Here is a 26,295-nt window from a genome sequence, read left to right on the forward strand (position 1 = left end):
TTTGTTTTTATTTTTGTTCTTATTTCCTGTAATTTTCTTTGGTTAAAAGTCTGAGCAAGGAAATTAGAGGACCGAACAAATGGATCATTCTCCAAACACTTCCATCATTACACATCACTAACTGGAAGGCTTGCATCATCCAGATCCACAAGGCCAGGATCCTGTTCCTGAGTGCCATTTTTGCTTTGGGGCTCCGAGTGGCCCTGTTCAGTCACTTTGGCAGCTGATTCTCTTGGAGTGACAGCCTGGATCTTGTAGCTCCCTGGCTTGGCCTTGGCAAAAGACTCGTGAAATCCTCGCTTCTCCAAGGCAGGGTGTTTGGCGTGAGGGTTTGGGACCAGAGGGCTGCTGTGAGTGGCTGTGGAATGTGAGGTGGCTGGGGCTGGGAAGGCAGAACGGAGAGCATGGTTGTGTTCGGGAGAAGACTCGGTATGCTCCTGGAAAAGAAGAGCACGTGTCAAATCAGATCACTGACATCACACCAAAAAGATGCTGCTTCAGATTGCACACTCAGAAAAATCAGGACAGGAAACGCAAAGCAAAGCATCAGCCACAGCAGGAGGAGGCAAGTGCTTTCCCAAGGCAGTGTATTAAGTGTGAGCCTACAGCAGTACGTGACAGCAACACCCATGTCTTCATTCGAAGAAACAATCTCTCCAATCAAGCTCAGCAGCTTCTTGAACTGTATAATGTAGCCCAGCAAACTGAAGCTTCTCATTTTATTAAGACTTAGACAACCTTTTGAAGATGTGCCATTGAAAATGACATCTTTCAGAAACAAATTTATAATCAACAGGCACTTGCACCCTAAATCTGAAGTAGCACACATTTTCTTCCTCCCTCTTCTTGCAAGTACAGGTCCTCCTTTGTTTATTTTGGGGACCAAAGAGAAAGGGCAACTATTCTATGCTATCAAGTCTACGTAAAAGCTCCAAAGGTAATGGCCCCAGAAAAAAATAATCTTATTCCAACTGTCAACTTACAGTCTTGTGATAACTGTTACAATTCTGTTGGCCTTAACACACCACTTTATCAGATTAATGTTGTGGAAAGTCATTTAACATCTACTTAAGGAAGGAAACAAGTTACCAGACCACCTAGGTACCACTCAGAAATCTAAGGCACAGGATCAGACTGCACTTTTAGGCACTTTTAGACATCCTAGGTGGTGGGAGCAGTAACAGAGGTAACTTGACTACAGCAAGAAAATGCTGACAAAAATGGCTGCTTAATACTGTCAGGAGAAAAGCTCTGCAGGCCTGCATAGTCAGTCTCTGGCTTGGGATCCAGGGGCATCTTTGAGCACTGCAGCTGGCATCCTGAGAAGCAGGCACTCTGAATGTACCTCTGACAAAGGCAGAACAAAAGAACCAAGGAACAACTTATCTGAGAAAAGCTGGAATCGTTTGGGATTGGCTATACTTCTACTACTTACTAAGCATATATTCGTACCCAGGCAATACCTACAACAGCTTTTATAGCTATATCTATCCAAATCTGCCTTCTTAATCATAGTATACTTCCTAGTGGTGATCTACAATGAACAGGGGTGCTATTTTCTAAAGATCTCTGTGCCTGTGAGTGTTGTGGAGTCCTGCAAGCCATCATCACAGCAACCTCTATGTACCAGATTCTGCATCCTATCCGTCAGTTCTGCAAGGATGCCTCAAAGATCTAGAGATAGCTAAAACAGCACAGGAGGTTAAATGATGCCATCAGAACAATGTGCAATGATCCACTGAATACTTCACCACATGTATTAGGAGCTGTCGCTGCTGCCACTTCTGCAATGTAATTTTCTGTGTGTTTGCACAGAAAATTTTCTGTGTTAGTGCAGGAACTACAGAAATTGGTAAACCCACGTGTGTACACAAACCAAGGCATTTCTCAAGCACTCCATTAGCAAAAACCCATCACAGATGTGTCCAAGATGCAAATAAACATCCCAAATGAAATACTTTTTTTCATATATTTTTTTCATAGCAGTTATTTTTAGAATGCTATGACAGTGATTCACAAATGTAATAATGGATTCTGCCAAATAATATTTATTTTTTAATATAAATTAATGCTACAGGATGAAGGAGCTGTTCATCTTCTCTGGACTTCAATTTTGTGCTCAAATTCAGCCAATTATTTCAAATTAATTACACTGCTGTATTTCATACCTGACTTGACAGCTCACTTTAAGAAAAACCATTTGCTTCAGGAGATTTTGTGATTCAGTATATTACTCCTGCTCTTCTTTTTAACAATAAACACAGATGAACAAACAGGACAACAATTAGGGAACTTAGGACAAGACCTCTACACAAAACTTTCTGATTAGATCAGCCAAAGGATACTTGGATTTTACTACCCACATTGACTAATTTCACATTTAAAAGACTTTGCTGCTATATTACTCTTAAGGTGTACTGCTCTGAACAGCAATCATATGTTATAACGCTTCTAGGTTTGAACTAAATTTCATGCAGACCCTTACAAGCCATGCAGATCAGGCTACAGTATTATCCTTCCAATAGCTAGAGTTAAGACGTGCATTTTTAATGTGCACGCATCTGTATTAGTTTGTGGGTAGCTGAAGTTTAATTTTGCTTTTGCACAGTTTCAAATAAATGTAAAGTAAAATGGAAATATGAACTCTCATGCAAACTAGTTTTAATACTTTCATTTCTGAAATCCCATTACATAATTTAGTGTGTTTTAATACACATTATAGTTTGAAGTACAAATAAATGTTTTTGTCACTTTTCAATTCCAGTTATTTCAAAAGCAAGAAAGAACAGTGCAAACCTGTAAGGGAATGATAGAATTTGAGTTAGTTTTCAGTAATGGTAACAGGTAGCATTATTTTTAGTTTCTTAATAGTGCAAATCAGCCTCTAGCTCCAGCCCTCTGTTAAGAAGGCAAGTTTCCATGAGAGCCCACATACATGCTGCATTCACCAGTTCTTGATGTATACCTCTGTATACAAGGATTCGACAGCCTTCTGGCCTGCCGCATCTGGAACACAGTGCAAAGCTAAGATTAGAGTAACCTATACTTGGGGAAAGAAAGAGAGGGAAAAAGAAAAGTGCTGCAGACAGTAACAGCGAGGTTGCTCAGTCAGCCCCACAAAAGGAAAAAAAAAAAGCATACACAAAGAAGTTATCTGCATATTTTCATACCCCCCAAAAGAAAAATGATTTACGATAGGAAGTGTTTAATTTAAAACCAGCTCTCAGCTGCACATTGAGAGCTTAGGCTTGAATGACAGAAACATCAATGCAAATGTGTATTCAGGTACCAGATTTAAGCTACTGGATTTCAGATTATGGGGGTGATGACATATTCAGCTTATTACAAAACATCCCATAGCCAGAAAGTGAAAAAGCATATCCTGCAGCATCTGAACTGTCCAGTATTCCATTTGTTATATCTGGACATACTTGGGGACACTGTGACACTGCAGCAACCTCGAGCACAAAGCATGGTACCTTGTGAATGCCTAATGCAGTTTCATCCATGCTTGCATTTATATCTGGCATCCACATGGCCTCACAAACACGAAGGTTTATCACAGTGCCTCAGGTCAGTAATGCTAGATGGTGTTCATACTAAGTTTCCAACAGCAAAATCTAATTCATGCGAGCAGACATTTCTTCAGAAAGTATTTTAAATGTGGATCTGTATCTGCACGTACAGTGAACTACCAACAATGGGGAATGATAATCCAGTAGCAAGAGTTGTTGCAAGCACATCAGGATTTTCTCATTTGAATGCAAAATTAAATGATTAAAAATGCCTCGCAGGAATTAGAAATATTTGAGTTTACTCATAGCAGCATAGCAACAAAAGATCCAACTGAACTCAGAAGAATTGTTCCAGGTTAGCACTTGCATTACCTACGTGTTCAAGACAGTACAGTGCACGTAAAGCAACATATAGATAAGACTATGGTAAGTGTCCATTAAAAACACAGAATAGTTTATGCCAGTCTGTAGGAAATTTCATGCAAGGATGCCACGTTACTATAGGACAGAATAGAAGACAGACAAAAGTAAAAACCCAGGACTTCATGTGCAGAAGTAAACACCAACTAGTTGCATTTCTCTAAGTTTCAGAGTGACATACGGAAGCTGCTGATCTTCCAGGTCCCCGTTGTGCTACAATGGCCCCAGAAATTGCTTTTATCCAACTGTGCATGTCTTCTGGACTGTCCGCCTGGATCAAACGACACGAGCCATGTTTATCAATCAGCTCTTTTTGCAGTGTGCTGACCACCTGCATTAAAACCAGAGCCTTATCCTACTTGAGTGGTCTCTTATTTAAAGCCATACAGACTTGTATTTCTTAAAGCTGCCATTTCTTAAAATTTTGCCTCGAATTTACTATTATATACATATACTTCTATACAATAATAAGCAGTAAGTGTGTAAATATATACACACACAATTTACATAATCTAGATTCAATTCTTGCTCAGTTTAAACAAACAAATTAAACTACCCACATTAACTCTTACAGGAGATCTGCTGACCTCCCTGAGGGGACTTTGTACAAGGACAACTTCTGCACTTTTCAGTCACTTCTTTGCACTTTTATGAGGTAATTACTGAGGAGCTACAGCAAAATAAGAAGCAGTCTATATTCAGGGTCTGCTGTACATTTACATAGAAGAAGTCTGGGACATATCTGGGATAAAGAAAAAGCTAAAGCTCTCTCAATTAGGTTGCATTTGATTAAACCTAGCATATGCACCATGTCAATTAATTATGCTCAGCTGTGAGGCAGCTCATAACTCAGCATTTGGCTCCAAAACTAGTATCAGATGATACAGACCATACTGATCCTACAAGAGAAAGATGGAAATGATCTCCTCCTCCAGAGACAGGAGAAATAGCAGTATAAGCATCACATGCCCACACAGCTAGACAACACAAGTCTTTGTGGTTTTCACTAAATAAAACATTAAAAAATAACATGGTAAAGATGCAGTGAATAATGTGCATGCAGATACATACTGCCAAAAGCATTTCCAGATACAAAAACTAGATGTTCCTGTGCTCTTGTGAGTAACTTTTATCTGAGAACGTGATTACTATAAATAAAAACACAGTACTTCAAATTATGAGATTTAGTATATTGAATAGATAGTTTGGAATTTGAAGACCCAAATACCAACCAAATCACATAAGGATTTATTCCTTATTCAGTGCTTTTAAACACTGTCAACACCAGCTGTTATTTAGAGCATCTCTTATACACATCTTCTGAAATATAATGTGTATTCCCTCTGAAAACCATGGAACATTTAAATACAGCTTTGTAAGCCAAAGTGAAGCAGCAGTGTCTTTTGACTATCCCAGTCTCTTGGTTTCACCCAAAGTTTAAAGAAATTACCTGTACATAAAAGGTTCGAGAAGTAGTTACAATTTCAAAGAGATTGTCTCTCATCATTATATCGCTGTAAATGAAAGAAAAGAGTTCAACAGCAAGTTCAACTTATCCAGTTCATTCTCTTAATACTCTGTAATGTAGAAAGAACCAAAGCACATGCTGTCTGAAGACCTCTGCAGTCTTCAACACCCTACTTTTTTTTTTTTCCTTTTTTCAAAAAAAAAAGAGTAGAAACAAGAACAGCAACTCTCATTCAACTTACTCTTAAGACTCTTTAGCTAATAAGTGACGTGCATGCTTGCTTGGTATTTTTAATCTGAATGTTCTAAATCATATTATACTAAGTTTAAATAAATACTGTTTTAGTCAGATTTTTAAAAGACTTCATGCTTATATTTTTGTTTTGACTTGGCAAAACATTATTCCTAAACAGCAGCCTGCTTAAAAGGAAAACACCACGCTATCTATCTCAACAGTGGCTCGAGTGCTTGAATAAGGCAAAAGTCTAAAGACTGTAAAAGCAGAAAAGGGACTCTTGGAATTGTTGCCCCAAATCAGAGAGCACTTATGCTTCTCTGACTCATGACTGTACGATATGCCTTTAGTCCACCCTTGTCCAGTATATTTGCATTCTACAATAGCTGCTGAACACTGGACGTTTGGAACACAACCCAGCACTCATGAACTACATGCCAGATATACAAGCTGCTAACGAAGAGTATCATACATGCATAAGTGAGCTGAAGCTACTGAAAGTTTCTCAGTGCTTCCAACAAGCACTCTAGTAAGGACAATGCAGCATACTACATCCCAGGCACCACCTCTTCTCTCCTCACCTTTGTTTGCATTCCTGAACTTTATGGACCTCTTTAAGTGGTATAACTCTGAGAGGTTCCTTCTCCTGAAAAAAGGTAAAAACACCATTTTTACTAAACAAACAGCACAACTTGTGAACGTAACTCTTTGCCTGCCTTTGCTGCCATGGGGAAAGATCCCACCATTTGTATGATAAACATCCCATAATCCTAACTTCAGATCAAGAACTGCAAGATTACAGTCACGTCCCTCCACATAATGGCCTGTTGTTTCAAGAATGAATTATATGTGAGAACAAAGTTAACAAAAGATATTAAAACAAAATAGAGGTGATTACAGAATATACCCCATTGCTGTTCTTCAGTGCCATACTGACAGAATCCTAAAAAGAAGACTGAAGTCTGGGTTCATAGTAACTCTAATCATTTTTTTTCTTCTTCCCAATCGTGAAAAGTTATTATAAGAAAGCGCCAAAAGTTTCAAGAGTAGAATGCCACATTTCTCAAATACAAGTGCATTTGGGACATTGGTAAGAAACAATCAGAATCTTACCAGTTCAGACTTAAAATATCCTATTGTGTTTTCGTCCAACTGAAAGTATCTTCTTTTCCAGTTCTTCATCTGCAAAAAGAAAATAACTTCACATTTATAATACGTACACAATTATATATATAATCTGCAAGAGCACCTGTTAGCAGGGGAGAGTTATTGGTAAAATTTTATTATAGAAAATACAAGCTTCTAGATATATTTTTTTTTGAGCAACAACCTCCACTTAAAATTGTAACAGACCTGTAAGAAATGTTAGAAGACATGAAGTTAAATGCTTCTAGTTAATTTTCAGTGGAAAATGAAATATTACAAGAAGCTTCACAATCCAAGACAAAGTGAGTCTGAGGACTCACAGTATGTATCTTGCCTAATCTGAACAGTTTATTTACTGTCAGTCAACTTAGCAAGGCTTCACACAAATAGTTCCACTTGTATTAATCAGTCTGACAAGTGGTACAATTCTTCCTCTGAACTACACTAAAGTTAGAGTTTTCTAAACACCTCAGTGATTTAAAAAACAGATTTCTAATTCAGATGCTTCTAGAAAACAAAATAAGGATCCTAACATAATTGCAGGAGAGGAATTTTCAGTTGAATGCACTACCCATAATGTGAAAATCTATACACAAACAAATTTTCCTCCACAAAACATCAACATTCAAGACCATGAACACAACAGACAAATTATACTCCACAGGAAGATATTTTTAGCTTTAATCATCCTTAATACTGGCAGTAATGCTACAATTGCTGATAATTAGTCTTTTTTTTTCCTTTCCATCTGTCTACTTAGGAAGTAGAACTACCACATAGGGACCTCTGTTCTTGACTAAGGAAATAAACTTATTTCAAATGCTCACCACTGCTCCTTGCTTTACACAGTAGCCAGCTTTGATAATAGCATTATCTGGGGGATGTTTAGCAGTAAAATAAGGAAGGTGACTTTGCGATCGTTTCAGGTAACTCCTATCACCCCCTTCACTGCACTCGTTGACTTCTTCTTTCTAGAAAAGAAAAAAAAGAGAAAAGCTTCAGAATATTTTCATTCTTTTTTCTAATGGTCAACCTATACTGTCACACTATAAGCAGGTTCTGGGCAAAGACAAGAGAAAACACCTTTGCTGTTTAAATATTTTTATTGTTGCCCTACTAACTCCTAATGATCCTGTGTAGATTCCCTCCCTCACCACCCCCACCCCCCTCCCCCTGTGTTATTGAACATCAAGGTGATGTTTTCATGTAAGACTAACTCTTATGTCTCAGTCAAGAGGAAATGGTTATTTCAGAACCTAGTATTTCCTAGGAAAAATGAGGACTATTTCTCTAGGAATCCCTTACCTCCTAATTTTACTGAACTTCACTTGCTGTCTCACATGTTAATTTCCTAAGGCACTTCTGCAATAGGCCAATCTGCTGCCATCCTTACTACCTCTAACAGCACAGAATAATCAGCTGACAATCAACTCCTTTCAATCCACTTTTCCTGCCCTTTAAGATGACAGAACTTTGGCATTATTAACCCCAAAAACTCATTTCAGACACATAAAAAAAATAACACTCCACATTTTTTAGGGGTCTTACCTGGGTAGGTGTAATGATAGGAACACCACCAACAATTTCTGTCCTGTAAGACACTTGCTTCTTTCCACCTGGGCTTTCAGCTTGACGGTTTGCATTATCCATTTGACACAGAGGATCAGACTGCTTTGGTACCTTCAAATTGAAACATATTCATATGAAGATATATAGAAAAAAAAAAAACAAACAGCCCTAAGAATTACTTTCAGTTTGCCACCAGCAGGAGTTAAGAAATGCTTCCTAACTGTACAACACTACAAATAGTTTGTGAAAATAAGTTGCAATGGCTATGCTTTAGTCCTCAGAAGAAGACTAATGCCAATTAAGATGGCACCACATGGACTGAAACCCAAAAATCAATTCCAAGCTTTGCCATAATTGCTAGACTATCTTCTAGAAGGATGTCTAGTTTGTAGAACTGGCTCTTTATTTCCCACTACCTTTCAGATTTCCTAAAATCAGTAATGAGTGCTGAATGGAGACTCCTCACTGACCACAGAGCTTACACTCAACTATACTAACTAGCAACCAGACAGGTACTTATATAGCTCAGCCAAACTCCTTCAGGAAGAAGGGACACCTACATTCTCTTCTTACACTGAGTTTCCATGCAAGTCTCTGGTACATTCAAAACTTTAAATTGAATGGATCTAGACAAGAACACCAGCTACTTTATAATCTGCTGTGATTCTAGTCTATCATACCCAGGATTGCAAATCTTACAAATAAAAGAATCATACAATGGTTTAGGTTGGAGGGGATTGTAGAGATCACCTAGTTTCAACCTGTACAGAAACATGAGCAGTCCTGAGAGCACAAGTGTCAGCCTAGGATAGCTTCCCCCTGATTCTCTTCATGGAAAACAGAAAACCAAAAAACCTTCTGACTCTGGCTTTATTTATTATTAGAAGTGAAGTTTCCATCATTCCAAAGAAACATCTGCATTAGAACCATTCAAACTCATAGAAATATCAAATCCCTAGATAATCCCCCAAAATAAGAAAGCTACTGACAAAGAAAGCTCCTCATTATAGCCTTTCTTGTAAGGGTATGCTCTTAAAACAGTTCATATCATCACTTCCCTAAAAATGGACAGAAACAAAACCATAACTTCTGTTTCTCAATAGACTGAGGTAATCCACAGATGTTTTCCATGACGTGATAACCAGCTGCCCTCCTACAAACCAGGAGAGTAATTTATCAGTTTTAAGAACAAAGTGAATGGCTCCAATGCTTCTTTGAAGAAATATTACTTGAAATCAGGTAAGAGCCTCTGTAACACGGCATCATGTTCGTTATTTCAATAACAATTTAAGAATTATAAAACTTTTGACATCAGGATGGATGCGTACATTTCATTGCCTGCAAGTATCTTCAGGATATTTCAATTAATGACATGCATATGTTAATTTAAAACCATTATTAGAGACTATTACGTGTTTTATTAAACTCACATATCTTTTGCTTTGGGAATTGGACAAAATGTAAGTAAAATGAATTGAAGTTTAGGAGGGAGCTCTGTTTGGTTCCTTCAAGTCTTGGAGATCAGCCAACACTTGTTTATAGAGATAAAATGAATACTCCAGTGTAAGAGCCAGAGACATAAAACACGCTGACAAAGTTGACATTTGAAAACAGTGCTACACAGCAATGAAACCACTTACTGTGATTTTGGTAGCTTTGTTCAGAACGTTTACCCATTCTACTAGGTCTTGCTGATCATTGGCTTGTAGAAAATATTTTCTCATCCCTGCATTCATAACTGTTAAAAAGCATTATGAAAAGTTAACAATACTGAAATAATCCTTGGCAATCAATTCATTAATGTGATATAATCACAGATTTTTAATTACTTCTGGAAAAAATCAATATTTATCTAAGTACACGATGGCCAGGAACAAACATCTCTAAGAGTCAGAATAGAAAACTTCTATTTTATTTTAGTAACTTGACAAAAAACAAAACGAAACAGAACTTCAGTAATTCTGTATTTCGTCCCATGAACACCTAACAGACTTTTATCCAAAAGGGACAAACATCCTTCTTTCCAAGTCGAAGTGAAAAGCCATTACTAAGGGACCACACAAATTAAGAATTTATACTGAAAGAGTGTTAAGATAACCTCCAACTAAAGCATTCCCAAAACTGGGAGGCATTTGCTGCTTTACCTCTAACACCACAGTTCATCACTAACACACATGCTAGGAACAGATACTTTTACATAATCTCCACCACCTCCCCACCATGTGGATGGTTTAAAGCAAATAACAATGGATGCAAATATTAACTCAAAATGCAGAACTGTGGAATGAATCGACAGGTACAATTAACTCCCCATTTAAAAGAAAGACAATAACAACTTCTTTTCCCTCTCCTAAAAGTTTCAAAGATGCCTTAATAAGCCAAGAATATTACAAGCCATAAGTCAGCATCTTGGACAGTTAAGGCTTCTTAGAGCTGGCCCACCACTAAATGCAACTTTACTGGTGATGAGGATAAACATCTCTGCGTGTCGATATGGAGAGGTAGCTGTAGATGGCACTGAACTGACATATGAGGTACAGAATCCCTGCAGCTTTACATGCAGGGTGATTACCGAGTGTTTCATTAACACAGACACCTCAGAGAAACCCAGTGCAAAGTACGCAACTTCCTCTAGGGAGGAAATGATAGGCTGCGTGGTTCACACTGTGTTAGCCTTGTGTGGATCTGCACAAAGCCCAGCAAAGCTGCCTCCTCTGGGCCTGTGTGACACTACCCATGGCAAAGGTGCCACCTAACTGCCAAAAGCCCTGCAGGCACTATCAGCACCTTCAACTGAGATAAAGTTCTTATGAGCATGCAGCCATAAAGAAAGGTTACTTATGGGCAGACTGGTGGCCAACAACCATCTTTATGTATCCTGTATCTTTTTGTGAGTGTTAACTGCTCGCTATGAAATTCTGGAATCGTATTAAGTCTGGACAAGTGATTTACTGGTAAGAAAAAGTTAAAGAATAAAAAAAGTAAGATTTCTTGAGCCACCAAAGCTCTACCCAAGTTTAAACAATCTTAGGCATCAAGAAACCTAGAAGGTACCCCCAAGCAAATTATTTCCTTCACTGAAGCACCACAGGCAGAAACTAAACCTAAGAGCATTGGCAAGAACTACGGTGTTTTAATATCAATTAAATGAACTCCTTTATGAGCAATATAGATTAAAATACCTAAATGACTTGCCTACATAGCTGACAGGCATGTTGGATCTCTGAAAACAGCCATCATTTTTAATTATCTCATTACTGTCTCAAGAACTTCAAATATCTGAAGAAATACCTCTTACCTACTCCTCATTTAGCTGAAATACAAGAAAGCCATAAAAACACAGTATGAAGAAAGCAGCATCACACCCGTATTAAAGAGGAAATGGTGAGCACAAGCTATTTCTAAAACAAAAAAAAAAAAAAAAAAAAAACACCAAAAAAAAAAAAGCACACTGCCAGCTGTATCTAGTAATAGAATTGCAGAACATATCTTTGTTTCAAGTTTCTGAAGAACTTAACTTGGCATGCATGCTGCACACAAGAACTTACCAAAACAGAACTCTGCCTTTGGCCTTAGCTTTGTTGCATCGCTAACCTAGTAGGAAAATTAACATTTTAAGTATCATTGAGTAGACAAAATGCACATCAAACATCACCACATTCCCTTGTAAATGGCTGAATTTGAAGATCAGCAACATAGCATATGCTGCAAACAGCCACGATGATACACAGACAAAAGGAAAAACATGCAAAATTCAGTTTAAGGTGTACATCCCACACTACGAAGACAGCTTATGCCATATGCTCCTATTCCTTAAGTTTCAGGATTCATTACCTTTCTAAAGAAACAGACAGAACACTGAAGTTGCCAAATGGAACGCTTCTATTTGCACTTTTAACTTCAGCATCTCAAGGGAACTCAAAATTTAAGAGCATTTCCCACTGCCAAGGGCTTCAGTTACTTTGGTTCAAAACAGTAAGAAGGATAGCTACTTTTCTGGAGAGTGCTTCAGGGATTTACATTGTGACAGAGACCTCCATGGAGGGTGCAGGAAAATGCTAAACAGTCTCTCACTTCAAAACCTTTCTTTGGCCAGAAGCCAACGATACATACTACATAATTACAAAAGTTATCCAAAGTTATACAAGGTAAATGTGAGAGAGAACAAAAGCTACTCATGAGTCCTACCACTAGATGTGGCACAGGGCTGGGCACAAATACACTGCCAGTGAGGCCAGCTCCAGCAGTCCTGCCACAACTGAAGATTTGTTTTATTCAATAGCCTAATTACCAGCACAACACTACTGTCACTGCAAAGGCACTGGTGAGCACCACTGCACCCACTACAAGTGAGATAGAAGACTGCAGCTTTTTGTGAGGTTTCACTCAAAGAAGTAGGAAAGTGAAAAATAGGAAGGAGACAGGCACACCTCTACAGACATTTCTGTACTCATGATACAACTAGCCACATCTCTTACAAGAATAAAAAAAGTGATAAGATGAAGTAAGAGAACAAAATGAAAAAGTTATATGCAAAGAAAGGTTGAGAAAAGAGTAGAAAGACAAAAGGGCAAGTATTTTTTTCCACTTATTTGTTAATGCAATATCCACTATGAATTTAAGCATAGAGACTCTTTGTTTTCCTGTGCAAGTAAATGACTGTAAAGAATTAAGTATTTTCTAGAAATGCCACTGTTCTGTCCACTGACGATTGTTACTGCAAACTATCACACCCAGTGACTTATCTCCCACCTCATACATTACCTAAGAGGCATTTAAAATTGCCCGGAGTTGAGGTGCTTTTGTCATTTGGCAGTTACCACCAATATTTAGCAGCAAGTGTCTAATAGCATATCATCTTACCTTTGAAATATAGGTAAGTTTAATGACTCCAACAGGCGGAGACCCGGAGGGAAGGTTCTGAAACGAATCAGTGTGACACAGTGAAACTAAATTATTCTCACTTCACGTTCGTTGTTCATGGATAAAAAGTGAATAATTCAATTCCACAAAGAGAAAATCGTACAAGTTTTTATAGACAATACACAATGTACACTTCCAACAGGATCTAAACTACTTGCTTATTACACACACATTTGGTAATAAACTAAAAACAGAAAGACTGCTAGAAACAATACAAGCAGTAATTGTTTCAGAGGTTTATGTATTTCACTAGAGGAAGACGGATTCTTGCAGGTCTGCATCCAGGAAATATGGAAAGAATACTTTTTCCTTAACAGATGTTGGCATCTTGTGTATTTTGATCAGGGCAGGAGGAAGGGACAAGAAGTGACATTCAGCTATTATTCCAGATGCATCAAAGGCTGCCTCGTGTGTTTTCTAAAAATTACTGAAAATCTGTAGTTTTATCTTCTTTTTTCTTCTTTTTAAAGTTCCCAGGTGGATAAAACTAATAATAAAGCGCTTTTTCCTAAAATAAACTTGTTAAAAAGTTGAAATAAGTCAAAATAGATAGATACCAAAGAGCATCTCACCTGGGGGTTATCCATGTACCAGACCAGACTGTCTTCTCTCGTGTCCAGAATGAAGTACCGCCGCAGAAACTTCCCGCTATTCTCATTTTCCTCAATGTCTAGGAAACCACAAATGCGATTCTGACGATCCACATAAGGCATTTCTGACCCAGAACATCACACTGCAAAACAAGAGTTAGAGAAGTAAAGCAAAGCTCCTCGTAACTGACTTTAAGAACATTCTGTGCCCACTCAGTGTTGTTAGAGAAGTTTCAGCCCCGTACCCAAAAGATTTCTACAGAAGAATAAGTGATGTGCAGCAGTTTCCTCCCACTGCCACTGAATTTTCAGATGGCTCATTCTTACTTCCTTGAAGCACATACTCAGGATGCCTAAGCAGTAAGCAGAAGTGCTTGTTTTTACATCATCACTAAAGAATACACAAAATTGAGATAACGTTCAGTTCATGCTTCTGCCTTAAACACTGTCCTTCATGATCAAGAAAGGATCTTTGTCAGCAGCATCACCACCCAACATGGGTTTTCTTCTCATATTTTGGTCAAGCAAGATCAACAAAAAGGCTTTTGGAAACACTGACCACATGTTTTCTTCATTCCTAAAGTAAGACCTTCAAGGCTGATGATGGTACGAACAGACAACTCTTCATCCTCATACACCAAACAGTAAAAGCAGAAATCTGAACGCATTTCCTAATCTCTAAGCATAAGCCCCAACTCCCCACACCCAGGGTTTTGGTGTGCTGATTTAATCAATCTGTACTGCCGACCACCCATTCCTACTGTGCTTGCTTTAGCTTTTAGGACTCCACTTTTTCTGTTTTTGCCTTCACTTAAAGGACAGTCATACAAGCCAGCCTCTAAGACCAGAAGGAAATTCCCATATTTAAAAAAAAAGCCAACTTAGATAATGAAATTGGGTCGGATCTGCACCCGATCAGGACCAAAACAATTCAGTCTTCTTTCCATTCTGCTAAAACCAAAACACAACACGCATCAAAAACATTTAGTTGAGGCATAAAAGGTTTAAGCACCTCAGGCTTTCTAAAACCTCTCAGCTTTCACTGTGTAATTTGAAAGTTTAATATTTATTAAAATTGTACTCCATTTCCTTGCTTAAAATTACTTGATTTAAATAGATATATCTGCACACAACGAGGCAGACACCCGATAACTATCTGTGTCTGGATACTCACACACCACAGTAGAACACAAGACACCGGTACATACATTTTGAAGTGCTCATGTTTGGCAATCAGATGTAGACATAAGCACGTACTTCTTTCTGGGTATCAGATGCACAAACACGCAGACATAAGCCTGTATTTACAACTGTCCCTTTATACCACTAGTTAGGATTTGAATAGCATTCAAATTTTGCACCAACCACCGAGAAATAATTACTTTTTGTTGTATACTGTATAAGAAGAGTTTCAGTTAACCAGTTCTAAGGCAATTTACTCCACCTGTCAGGTAACCAACACCACACGAACCTCCTGGTGCCCATTCAACTCTGAAACGCTGCCACTGGGACCAGAGCACAATTCCATTCAGCAGCAGTTGCAAAAAGCTGAAAAGACTGTAATATCAGAGATAACAGGCTATTAAAAAAAATCTAGTTGTTCTCGTTACTTTTTTAAACTGTTTAGTAATAAAGTTCACACTCCTGCTGGAGATGCAAGATATACTCTCTACATAGTGGCAAGAACATGACTTGGGTATAAGCCTGCACTGAGTACCTGACCAATACATTCTTTTCACCTTTAAAAGGTAAAGGAGTGCCCACATTTAAGATATGCAGTGGTGGTTTAAACTTCAGACACGTGGGTATGATCTCCAATAAAGTAACAAGATATCCTAAAGGTGAATAAATTCTCTTACCATGTCCCTGCAATGTAAGTAGCACAGATCTCAGACAAACTCTCTAACACAGTTCTGCCTGTAACCAAGCATGAAAGCAGACACTTGGGCACTCCCAAAACTGTCCTAACAGTAACCCCTCTGGCTGCAGGGATCTCTTTACACTGGAGTAACATCTTCTCACTGTGAACCTTACACGAACAGCTGTAGCTGGGGCAAGCCTCATGGTGGCTGATCTCTAAATTACATTTCTGCACTGGCAGAACTTGGCATTACAGAGTTTTAATTTAATTAGATTTAAAACTTGTCATTTACCACTATTCTCCCAAATAGTGCCAGGCACCTCAACAAAACACACAGCACTTCTGGGACACAAGTCCAGCTTAACATCAAGTGCTGAAACCCAGAAAAGCAGATGAAAAGTAAATATTAGTGGGCAGTTTCCTGCTGGAGTAGGCAGAAGCTGCACTCTCCAGATGTGAAGAAATGAAACAAGGAAAACATGGTTTTGAAATAAACAAACTGATTGAGAACTATGGAATAAAACCAATGAAGACTCAAAGCATCTCTCCCCTGTAGGGATATCTAAGCTTTAAAAAAAAAAAAAGACAAAAAGCAAAAGTGAGAGGAAGGTGTTAAAAATGCTCTACTGTGTGCATACAACTAGCTGGGGTTGAACTGCAATACTTTCTTCCAGGACAACAGACAAAATTCTGCAGCTCTCCCACATTTATCTGCGATACAGATTTTCTATTTTAAAGTGCAACCAGCTAATGTCTAGCCTACACGATATTATTTGCACTCCTGATGACAACAGAAGATAACTGTTATAACTAACTCCTAGTATTCAGTCATTTAATCAATGTTTGCTTCAGATTAGCTCAAAATTCTTTGTAGGATTACTGACACCCACCATGTGCTAAAAACAACCTTAAGCTTCGTTATAAAATTGAAATCCAAAGTAAAATCACACTCTCATCCTCCAGCTGCAGAGCTCCACTTCCATCCTATTACATCCTGGCAAGAATCCACCGTCAATTAATACCAATTCTATTCAGCTTTCATTAACAAACCATAATTTGATAATACACGTAACAATCAATTTAGGCCTTTCTTTCAGTTACAGAGCAGCTGAACACATGATAAAACTCCACTGCAGCACCCTGCCTGGCAGCTCCAGGCAAGCAGTGAAGCACCAAAGGCAGAAGAACCGCGTTAGTAATATCGCTGCTGTCCGTACCTCAGTGTGGAAATGGAGCTGGAGGACCAACCCAGCAACTCTCCAGAACTTCAGCTTAAAACTGCTCTTCATAATAGGATGAACGTATGTAACAGATACCATTTACTGTTTGTGAAATTATTGCAGGGGAGCCTTCCATTCTGCAGTCTAGGATTATGAATGCTTCACAGCTCTCGATTCCGTGCACACAATTATCTTCTGCAGCTTTATCGAAGCACAGAGCAGAGGAAGGCAACACAGCAAGTCTTCAAAGCTAATACTGTAACAGGAGTACAAATGCTTGGAGAGCACAACCTGAAGGTGTCAACCCTGTAGCAGATTACATACTACTTCTTTTGCCACTCCTCCCTCCCTGGAGCGGGGACATGGGTCAGTACACAGTGGTGGCCCATTTCCTCCTGGTTCCTTCACCATAACTGACCAGAAGCTAAAAGTGTTGCCAGTACCTATTTTGTGGTGCACTTTGACACTCATAAGGAAAAACTCAGAAAAGGCAGCTCTTTCAGCCTCTCACTGGGAGGGCCATGCTATAACCCAAACAGGACGTCTTGCTTATTTCTGTAGCCTTACATCCCTTTTTTCAGCAGCAGAGCACTAATTTAAGAAGGTACGTACCTCAGCCCAACTTCTCTCGGATTTCCCCTCTCACCACTCTCTTCCTCTGTGTACCAACACTCCTCAATATTTTTATCTCAGCCAAAGGCTGCCTGGCCTCCAGGGCAGCTCAAACTAAAAGTTACAGAGCTCCTTGTCCCAGCCTGCAGCCGTGCTGCTCGGTTACATGACCACAACCCCAAGCACTCCAGCACTTCACCCCCACCAGCTGCAACAGCCTTTTCAAACTCTCCTACAGTGTCTGCTGGTTTTAGTTTCACACCAGCACCTGCTGAGTTCACCTCCTTTACAGTTCGATGACTTCCTCCACCTTTTCAAGTCCAAATTCACTGTAAGACAAAGAAAGCAGCATGCAAAGTAAGATTTCAATTATTTCAATTCCAATGAGGATGAGGAAGGGGATGGGGGTTAAAGCAGTTGTCTGTTTTTCCTGCAACTCCAGGAACAGCTCAATCACTGACAGCTCTTCGCTTTTGCCTCAGCAATTACTACCAGCTTACTGCTGTAAATCAGCAGCTCACCAGTTGGTCATCACTTTTACTGACCATTTATTGACTCCCAAGGATAAGGGATGAGTTCAGATTGTCACAAGTATATCCTGCAAAACACAGCAATGGAAGTTTTCCTTCTTACACGCACAGAGGATGATAAAGAGGAGAAAATCCCGTGACAACCAGCTATGAAGAGCTTCTGAAAACAAGGCATGTAATCTTCCAGTACAGTTGTTCAAACTTTTGATTTTCCACCCCTTGAAATGTTTTCCAGCAGGAAAGCAGAATGCTGTATTTATTACATAAGCCCAGCAACAGCTTCTCTCTCACCTCTCACACAGCTCTTACATTTTTCTTAGAAGTACCCAAAACACAACAGAAAAACAAAACAAAACCCCTAGGAGCTAGAGAGACAGATGAGCTGGGGACTATTTCAGTGATAATTTAAGACTGACTGTTCCAAAATGAGATGCTAAGCTTCCTTATTTCCCAAAGATCCATCACTGTTTCTGTTCCATTTCTGTCCCAGACAGCACAGCAAACTGAGTGCTTCTGTTAAACCAATGACATGATTGATTTGCTGGAAGCTTAAGAAGCTATTAGCAGTGTTCTGCAGATGAGAACTGGAAGCTCCAGGATATGCTGATCCCTGCATTTAGATTCCTTCTCTAAAGTGGTCAAAAAAGAAGGAAAAAGCAGCTGCACCAGGCTGGTATTCATCTGCAGAATTCTTTAAGACATGAAGCAATGCAAAAGAGTTAAAAATTAAAAAAAAACCAAAAAAATCAGAAGCATCAGAAGCCTCTTATCTCTGATTAAGCTGAGGCATGTATAACAATACAGCCCTCCCCTAGCATCTAACCCAACTTCCAACCAAGCCACAATATAGAAGCAGCATTACTTGCACTGATGAATCACCTCTGAAAAACAGCAATCTTATCTCACACTTAAGCTTTAGTCAGTCAACACCATCTTCAGAACACATCAGATCTGTTGTCTTCCAGGACCTGTTAAATCGCAGTAAACCAACCATTCTCTCCTCTCCTTACCTCAATAAGACAAATGCCTGTTGTTGTATTCCATATTATCTACAACTTCAATGCTACAACACTAATCCTACGTACCTTAACGCCCACATACAGCAGATGTTCATTTCAGTAGAAATACATCAAAGAGTACAGTGTGATAGATCTCTTTCAGTACAGACTGAATCCTATAGAGTCCCCAGCACCCCTGACACCCCTGGTATTACAATAAGCCAGTGTGACACATGGCAGTAATGTCACCTGCCTCCAGGTGAAACCTCCTGTATGCTTTAAGGAAAGATTAGAGTTGAAGGAAAAGGTTCTGATGTTTCTTGAGTCTCTCAGCTATTATTTATAACACTGACAACTAGCTAACCATTCATTTTGTAAGGCTTTGTGTAGGTCAGAAGGTTGAAGGTCTCCTCCAGAGCCAAGCTTACTTACCACATCCCATTAGCACCACTTGAGGATTCACAGTGGTGAGGAGCTCTACGCTAAGAGCAAATTTAATGAGAGCTCTTCAGTGAGAGCAAGGCTTTGTCTGCCTCATACAAGCTAAGCCAATATTCCTTTACAGAATGTGTGCCAGATCTCCAACTGTCAAATGGCAAGGTTTTCAGGTCACTGCCTTCCTTTTCCTCTCTTTTTCCCTTATCAAATTAAAAAAGTGCCATTCTCAGTAAGACAGAAGCAAGCTGTGAACCTACCAAACATCTCTGTGTCAGGCACAGCCCTCAGCTGGCTGCTGACTTTCCTCCTCACCCACTGTATGTGCCATGTCACAAATGCCAGCTTATGGTGCGGCTGCTGGCCCGCGTTGGCACCGGTGTTTCTCACAGCATGAATTACAAAGCGTGCAAAGAATAACTACACTCCACCTACAGAGTAATCCTAATAGTACCAGGAAGCCATTGGGCTCCTGGCATTTTGCAGGATTGCCCCATGACCTACGCACAGCAAGACGGAAATACTCTGGGAGAATCATAAATCCTGTGTATGTGCAACAACATGCCTGGAAATGCTGAACTTACCACGAACAGGCAACAGGCTGCTTTACAACCTGCTGCACCGCAGCCTTCCCCCCCAAGGAGGGAGTAGATGGACCTCTCACAAAGCAACGCTGCTCCTTCACACTTCCCTCCACAATAGAAGAAAAAAAATCAGAGCAACAGGACAAATAGAAAGATAGTATAAATGAAGAAGTGAACTTCATTTAAGGAGTGGGGAAGGTTAACGAACTAAAAACATAAACCTAAAGTTGTGAATAAGCAAGAGTCTTCCAGCTACAGATATTAATTTGCCAGAGGAACTATCAGCATAGCATCATCCACCCATCACAAGCTTCCCTAAAGAGTTAACCAATAACTGAACACCATCCTTTGAAGTGCAGTGCTAAGAGGACTGCTCCCTCTCACACCAAACCTGGCGCGTAACTGTTCTAGCACTTAACGGAAGAATGCTTAATTAAATCTCCAGTCTGAACAAGTTCAAATATTTTATTGAACAAGGGATGTAAATGTGATGGGGACCAAAGCACTCAAGAAGAACATACACATCAAAATAACTGCATATTAAACTGATGAATTTATCACATCTCTGTCAGTGCAGACTGCTCCTGGGGGCGTAGGCTCTCCGTAATAAGAACTCATGTTTGCACAGCTTGATAACTGCTGTCTAGTCTGCACTTTCAGTTTACAACAGGGACAATTCCATCTTAAACTTCCAGCAGAAGAACTTTAAACCCGAAACACTTTTAGCTCAGAACAGTGGTGTGGTGGAAAAGCTGATCGGTTCCATCTTCACCTGAAAAGCCATAAAATCAAAAGGAATTTAGGACATCCTACCGTGCCAGCAATAACTAATAAAACTGATAGCTAAACCATTCAGATGTAACGCTTACCTAGAATTAATGGCATTTTCTAAATGCAAGAAGAGTTGACAGTGGAACAGAGCTTTGCTATCGCTCCTTGTGCAGCAGGACCACAACAGAAAGGTCTGGCTCATTCTGGTTTTTAAGCACCGCTTTATACTTTTGTTTTTAATTGAAAAGCAATGCAGCTCTCCTCCAGCTTTAAGCAATCTGCTTTCTACCTTCAACTGACCCCAAAGGTAGGAAACTGACTGAACTCCGTTTTTCCCTCTTGACTGTCAGCAGGGAGCTCGCCCACCCTCCGACTCCCAGCATAAGGAAACCATGCACACTGTGCCTGAGCACCTCAAAGCCTACCTGCTGTACCTTGTAACACGTGGTGATGCACAGAGCTCCGCAGCTCAAGCTGAATGCAGAGGGACAGAGCAGCAGCTTGTCCCAGGCCACACAGAGAGCTTCTGGCAATGCACAGAGCTCAACCTGTTTCCCAAGTCTCGGCGCAGCAGACTCACCATTGAACCACCTTTCTTCTACATAAAACACCTGAAACTATTCAGATTTTCAAGGCAAAGGCATATGTTCAAACCTGAAAACTGTTTCAACTGTTAAATGCCACAAATGTCGACCAGTCCTGCAACTCCCTACTCATGCAGATAACATCTGTTAAAAGTAAGTGGCTCATACAGTTCTGCACCAGAAAGCTTAATAAGTTCCTTCTCCAAGATTAAAGAAACACCTACACATTCTAGATGTTTCTGCAAGTCCTGGGAGGGAGAAAATGCTGCTCAGTGCTCAGACAATGAGCCAAGCTTCCTTCCTCAGCAGCAACAAAACCCTGCTACTTTACCTAGCACTAACAGGAAGGTGTTATTTATAAAACTGAGCCATACACAAATACATATCTAAGTGTTTCAAAATTAGACTAGTGCATATAAGGCAATGACCTTTGACTTACAGATGTACAAAGCCCTAATAACAGAGAGCAGTAGAAGAGTAGAATCCTTCTTCTAAGTAGTTCAGACATCTCTCTAATTTCAGTTGTTTTGTGCATTAACATATGTAACTTCAAAACCTGAACTGGAACAACACTTGTTTCTCCAACCTCTTCAGCATGCTTTTTTTTTTTCTTTTTAAAGAGAATATACATTATTTTTGGCAGGTAAACTCATCGGGATTTTGATGTTTCTGTTTCTTAAGCAGTTCTATAAAGCACTGAGAGCAGTATGTCCCATCACGTCTCGCTGCATTTAGACTCAACCAAGCCAGAGAACAGACATAGATTTATCTCTTGTTCTGATCTACTTCACATTTTAAAAATGCCATACGCTAAATCCACTTTCCCAAATTCACCCATCTTGGCACTGAAGCAAATCACTACCCTCTATTTTCACACCGCTGTACAACTGCACAAAGGTTTACTTGGCTCCAAACCCCATGAGCATTTTCAGTTTTTATTGCTCCTGACTATCAGGAGAAAACAACTTTAGCAAGAAGCATGCATTCTCTTGTACCACGAGCCAATGTTCAGACCAGCACTGACACAGCTGGCTACAATGGAGCACACAGCACCACACACTAGGGAACTTCACACTTCTAACATGTTCTCACTTACCCGTGCTTCAAGGCTTGCTGCATTTTGAAGTGACTTCATTTACTGTGATGGGTGTCAGCTCAAATAACCAGGGCCATTTAGTAATAAAGACACTGATGGAATTCTAAATCTACTAAAATAGATTCAGAATTTTGCAGGCCTGGCATTTTGGACTCTGTCCAACCGTGCACTGTATTGCAGGCAGAGATCAGGTCATATTTTAGTAACGTCCTGAAGTTTTTTTTCTAATCTGCTACAGTCAATAAAAATGGACTTTTGTACTTCCTCTCTTCTACATTAACACTCTGACATGCAGTCAGCCTTTACTATTCCTGCTGATATAACTTCCTTGTCTTCTGAACCAAGCTACTTGAAAAAATCAACGCCTTTTCTTGCATTCAGCTTCTTCTCCTGCATATCTGTACCCACGATGCACACCTTACCTCCATCATTCAGTCACTGCTCCTAAAGGATAAATACAGGGGAGGGGATGGAAAGGGAAAAAACCCACTAAGGTGCTTCTTATTTTCTGTACACACTACTTCTTTTGTCCTCTCTCAAGTTTATATGTAAGCATCTCTTCTTCCATAATACTCAAATGCTGCAGTATACCTCATTAGTCACCTACTGCACATCTTTCCCTTGATTTCCATCTTCGAAATGCACACAATGAAGCTGAAGCCAGCTGCAGTTATGTAACACAGAAACAGCTTAACAGATTTCATCTGTACATTTTAATACCTCAGAACTGACTTTTCCTACAGTAACAAAACTGCAGCACTGAGTGACTGCAGACAACACATTCACAACAAGTTTTACTTTTTTGATCCAAAGCTGCCTCTGGCAGCCCACTACTCAGTGATATCATGTCAAGTATTAGCTGTTCGAATGCACAGAACCCACTGTAATCCCTTGCATTATTGCTTTCTGCAGCATCAGGGCTTATTTACCCCTGAATTACACAGCTCTCTTTCAAATACTGACAAGGCTAACAATCCCCCCACTAAGAGAGGCTCCAGCCCACCCCCTAATGCTTAAGGATGTGACAAACAGGAAAACAGAACTTCCACACTTCTCTGCTTTAGGAACCTGACAGTGTCATGCACATTATTACTTGTGTGAATCCATCAACATGTAAAAATAATAACCAGGAGACAAAACTGCAGGAACCCAAAAGGCAATCCACTGTTCCAAACCCACTGTTAATGCAGTGATTTCCTCTCAATTTATCCAACGTAGTACTTCACTAGAAGTTATGACTAAGCTCAGAGAAAGAACTCTTCTCGTAGATGAACAGATTCCTGCATTTACCTGAAAGGTTCACTGTAACTCACTTGTGAAACGAACTGACACAAGCCCTCATTATATTTCGTAACTAGTTTTACAACAAAAGTATTAAAGAAAATCCTGAAAAATGCAGTCTATTAAGTTTGTTAAGATAGCCAGGAGTATCTTGTTATGCAGCATCCAGTCAGAAATGCCCCCACACAGCTCTATCTCAGTAAAGAACAGGTTCATGCTGTATCATAATGAATGCAGTCAAAAGTAGAAAAAGGAAGTGGATAAAGGAAAAAAAAGACAAAAACCCATTTGGGATTCAACAATGCAAAGCTATTCTGACACCTCACAGAGGCAAACTGTGTGATCAAATGTGGTTCTGTCTTCCAGCATCATGTATGGGATGGGGTAAAGGAGAAGAGAACACCACATGCACCTCTGCAGACACAATGGCCCTTTCTTGGTACAGTAACAGTATGTCAGAAGGCAACAAAAAGCTTATGGCATCCAGCAATCTGGACTCCACGTGCGTCTTTGCATATGTGGCTGGTAACCTGTGTGAAAGCACAATGCCTTCGTAAAGTGAACCATGAAGAAATCTAGGTCGTAACATCCTGAACAAAAAATGTTATCCTCGCTCTCAGCTTTACTCAGACAAACGAGAGCACTTTCTACCTAACGATCAGCCTAATAAGTTGTATAACTGAACTTTTCCCTATTTGAGAATAAAGTATTTCTGTTAGCACATTGTTAATCCCCCCTCCCCAATGAACCACGAGGGTTAAGACAGAAGACTTCTTAAAAACAGGCCTCAAAATAACAGCCTGCTCCCCAAAGACAAAACGCCGTTCTCTTGAAGTCACTTGGCAAGCATGTTATGCAGCAGCACAACACCTTTGGTGAACGTTATGCATTAATTACTCCCAAGGCAACTGCAGAACTTAAGTCTTAAGTTAATAACACACATTTAGAGTGGTTCCTGAGCTGTACAGTGCAAATGTGATGAAGGCAGAGCTTAACGCTCATTCACAGGCAAGTTATCCGTTCAGAGACGTTCTTGTTCGAGGAAGAAGGGGCTCAGGTGGCTGAGTAGCTCATTGCTAACCTGCAGCTCCCTCCAACAGCCCGTGTGCAGCCCTCAGCATGAGGGCTGGGGGCTGCCACAGCCACCGCAGCTCCGCACCCCACGGCAGCCCACGCCCAGCACCAGCACTGCGGGCTGTGCACTGATAATATCGTGCTCAACGCTGCAAAGAGGGAGGGGAGAGGTAAAAAGAAAAAGAAAACTGCGGGTCATGAGCTCACCCTCTTACCTCCGGGGATGGGACCGAGCCCCAAACGCGATCGCGCCATCGCCTCCTGTACGCTCCACTCGAGGTGAAGCGCTCGGAGATCCCCCCACCGAAGCCAAAATTTCAGGAGGAAGTTACAAAAATAAAACGATATTTGAAACCAAACAACAACAACAAAAAAAGAAAATAAACACGAAACAACAATAAAAGAGGGAGAAGCCTGAAGGGATCAAACGAAGCGCTGCGCGAAGGCGGACAACGCCCGCCCGGCACGGCAGGAGCAACGCCGACCGCTCCCCGGCCCGGGCCCACCTCGGCCCTCAGCCCGGAGCCGAGCACTTACTGGAGGCCGGCGCAGTCGAGGAGCCGGGCCGCGCGGGGGTCCCGTTCCCCTCGTCCCGCCGCGCTCCCGGCCCGTCACGTCGGCGGCGGCTCGGGCTCGCTCTGCTTCTGTCTTCCCTTCCCCTCCCCGCCGCTTCCCGCCCAGCTCAGGAAACTCAGCCGCCCGACAGCGGCGACGCCGCCGAGGTCTCCGCCCCGCCGTGCGCATGCGCCGCAATTCGGCCTCCGCAGGCGGAGCATCCTGGGATATGTAGTGCGCGTGGCCGCCGCGCACTGCATGGCGGGAGTTGTAGTCCTCCGCCGCGCCTCTCCTGAGGGAGGGGCGGGCTGTGTCGTGAGGGGAGACGAGCCAGATGACCTGCAAAGCTCCCTTTTCCAACTCAAACCGTGCTGTGATCGCTGCTGTGTGACACGGTCTTCGGCAGCGGTTATGAAACGTGATCAACGGCACCGCGGCCATGTTGTCCCTGGGGAATCGAGGCAGGGAATGTGCAAGTCATCGCCAGGTTGGGCACAGTGCTGGTGGCACAACCTCTCCGACCCACACAGAGCTCTGCATTCGGAACAATTAATTGTTTGGCACATAGTTTCCTCTGCTACACCTTTCCCCTTGGTTCCGGTGCTGCCTTTTGAAGCCAGGAGGGACTATGGTCCGAGTGGCACATAACGATTTCCAGTAGTGATACTTAACCAATTAGAATCTATTTCTGTTTTATGAACGCACTGAACTTGTTCTAAATGTTTTGGTTGCTTTCCAAAATAGTAATACAGAATTTTATTTTATTTTTTCCTGGCTCAAAGCAGTGATATCTCCAAAAATAGAATTCATTTGAACTCCGTTCCTGCAT

General features: G+C 40.7%; 1 protein-coding gene across 4 annotated transcripts; it reads right to left on the bottom strand.

Annotated features, from left to right (window-relative positions):
• Nucleotides 1–25,604, bottom strand: PLEKHA1 (pleckstrin homology domain containing A1). 4 transcript variants are annotated; one of them, XM_065746403.1, is made up of 13 exons: nucleotides 25,449–25,604; nucleotides 13,848–14,008; nucleotides 13,216–13,272; nucleotides 11,901–11,946; nucleotides 9,993–10,090; nucleotides 8,332–8,463; nucleotides 7,611–7,754; nucleotides 6,751–6,819; nucleotides 6,219–6,283; nucleotides 5,386–5,449; nucleotides 4,117–4,206; nucleotides 2,966–3,040; nucleotides 1–437 (listed from the first exon to the last, which is right to left on the bottom strand). In XM_065746403.1, exons 2-13 carry the CDS (start codon nucleotides 13,986–13,988, stop codon nucleotides 108–110), a joined length of 1,311 nt encoding a protein of 436 aa, XP_065602475.1. In that variant the 5' UTR covers nucleotides 13,989–14,008; nucleotides 25,449–25,604; the 3' UTR covers nucleotides 1–107. The 4 variants fall into 4 exon arrangements, with proteins under 4 accessions (XP_065602475.1, XP_065602476.1, XP_065602477.1 ...); XM_065746404.1 differs by lacking the exon at nucleotides 25,449–25,604 and adding an exon at nucleotides 25,127–25,222; XM_065746406.1 differs by having other exon boundaries at nucleotides 117–437; nucleotides 2,966–3,006.
• Nucleotides 25,605–26,295: the final 691 nt, after the last annotated feature.

This window comes from Cyrtonyx montezumae, unplaced genomic scaffold, assembly GCF_038088225.1.
Source record: "Cyrtonyx montezumae isolate F1298 unplaced genomic scaffold, pur_monq_1.0 scaffold_4, whole genome shotgun sequence".
Classification (NCBI taxonomy): domain Eukaryota; kingdom Metazoa; phylum Chordata; class Aves; order Galliformes; family Odontophoridae; genus Cyrtonyx; species Cyrtonyx montezumae.

Bases quoted from the DNA above. Each gene is read 5' to 3' on its own strand.
- PLEKHA1 (XM_065746403.1), bottom strand. From the start codon at position 13,988: ATGCCTTATGTGGATCGTCAGAATCGCATTTGTGGTTTCCTAGACATT. The intron at 11,947-13,215 runs GTAAGATGATAT...TTTTCCTACTAG, and splicing joins AACTTACCTATATTTCAAAG to GTTAGCGATGCAACAAAGCT. The intron at 5,450-6,218 runs GTGAGGAGAGAA...TTTCATTTACAG, and splicing joins GTTCAGGAATGCAAACAAAG to CGATATAATGATGAGAGACA.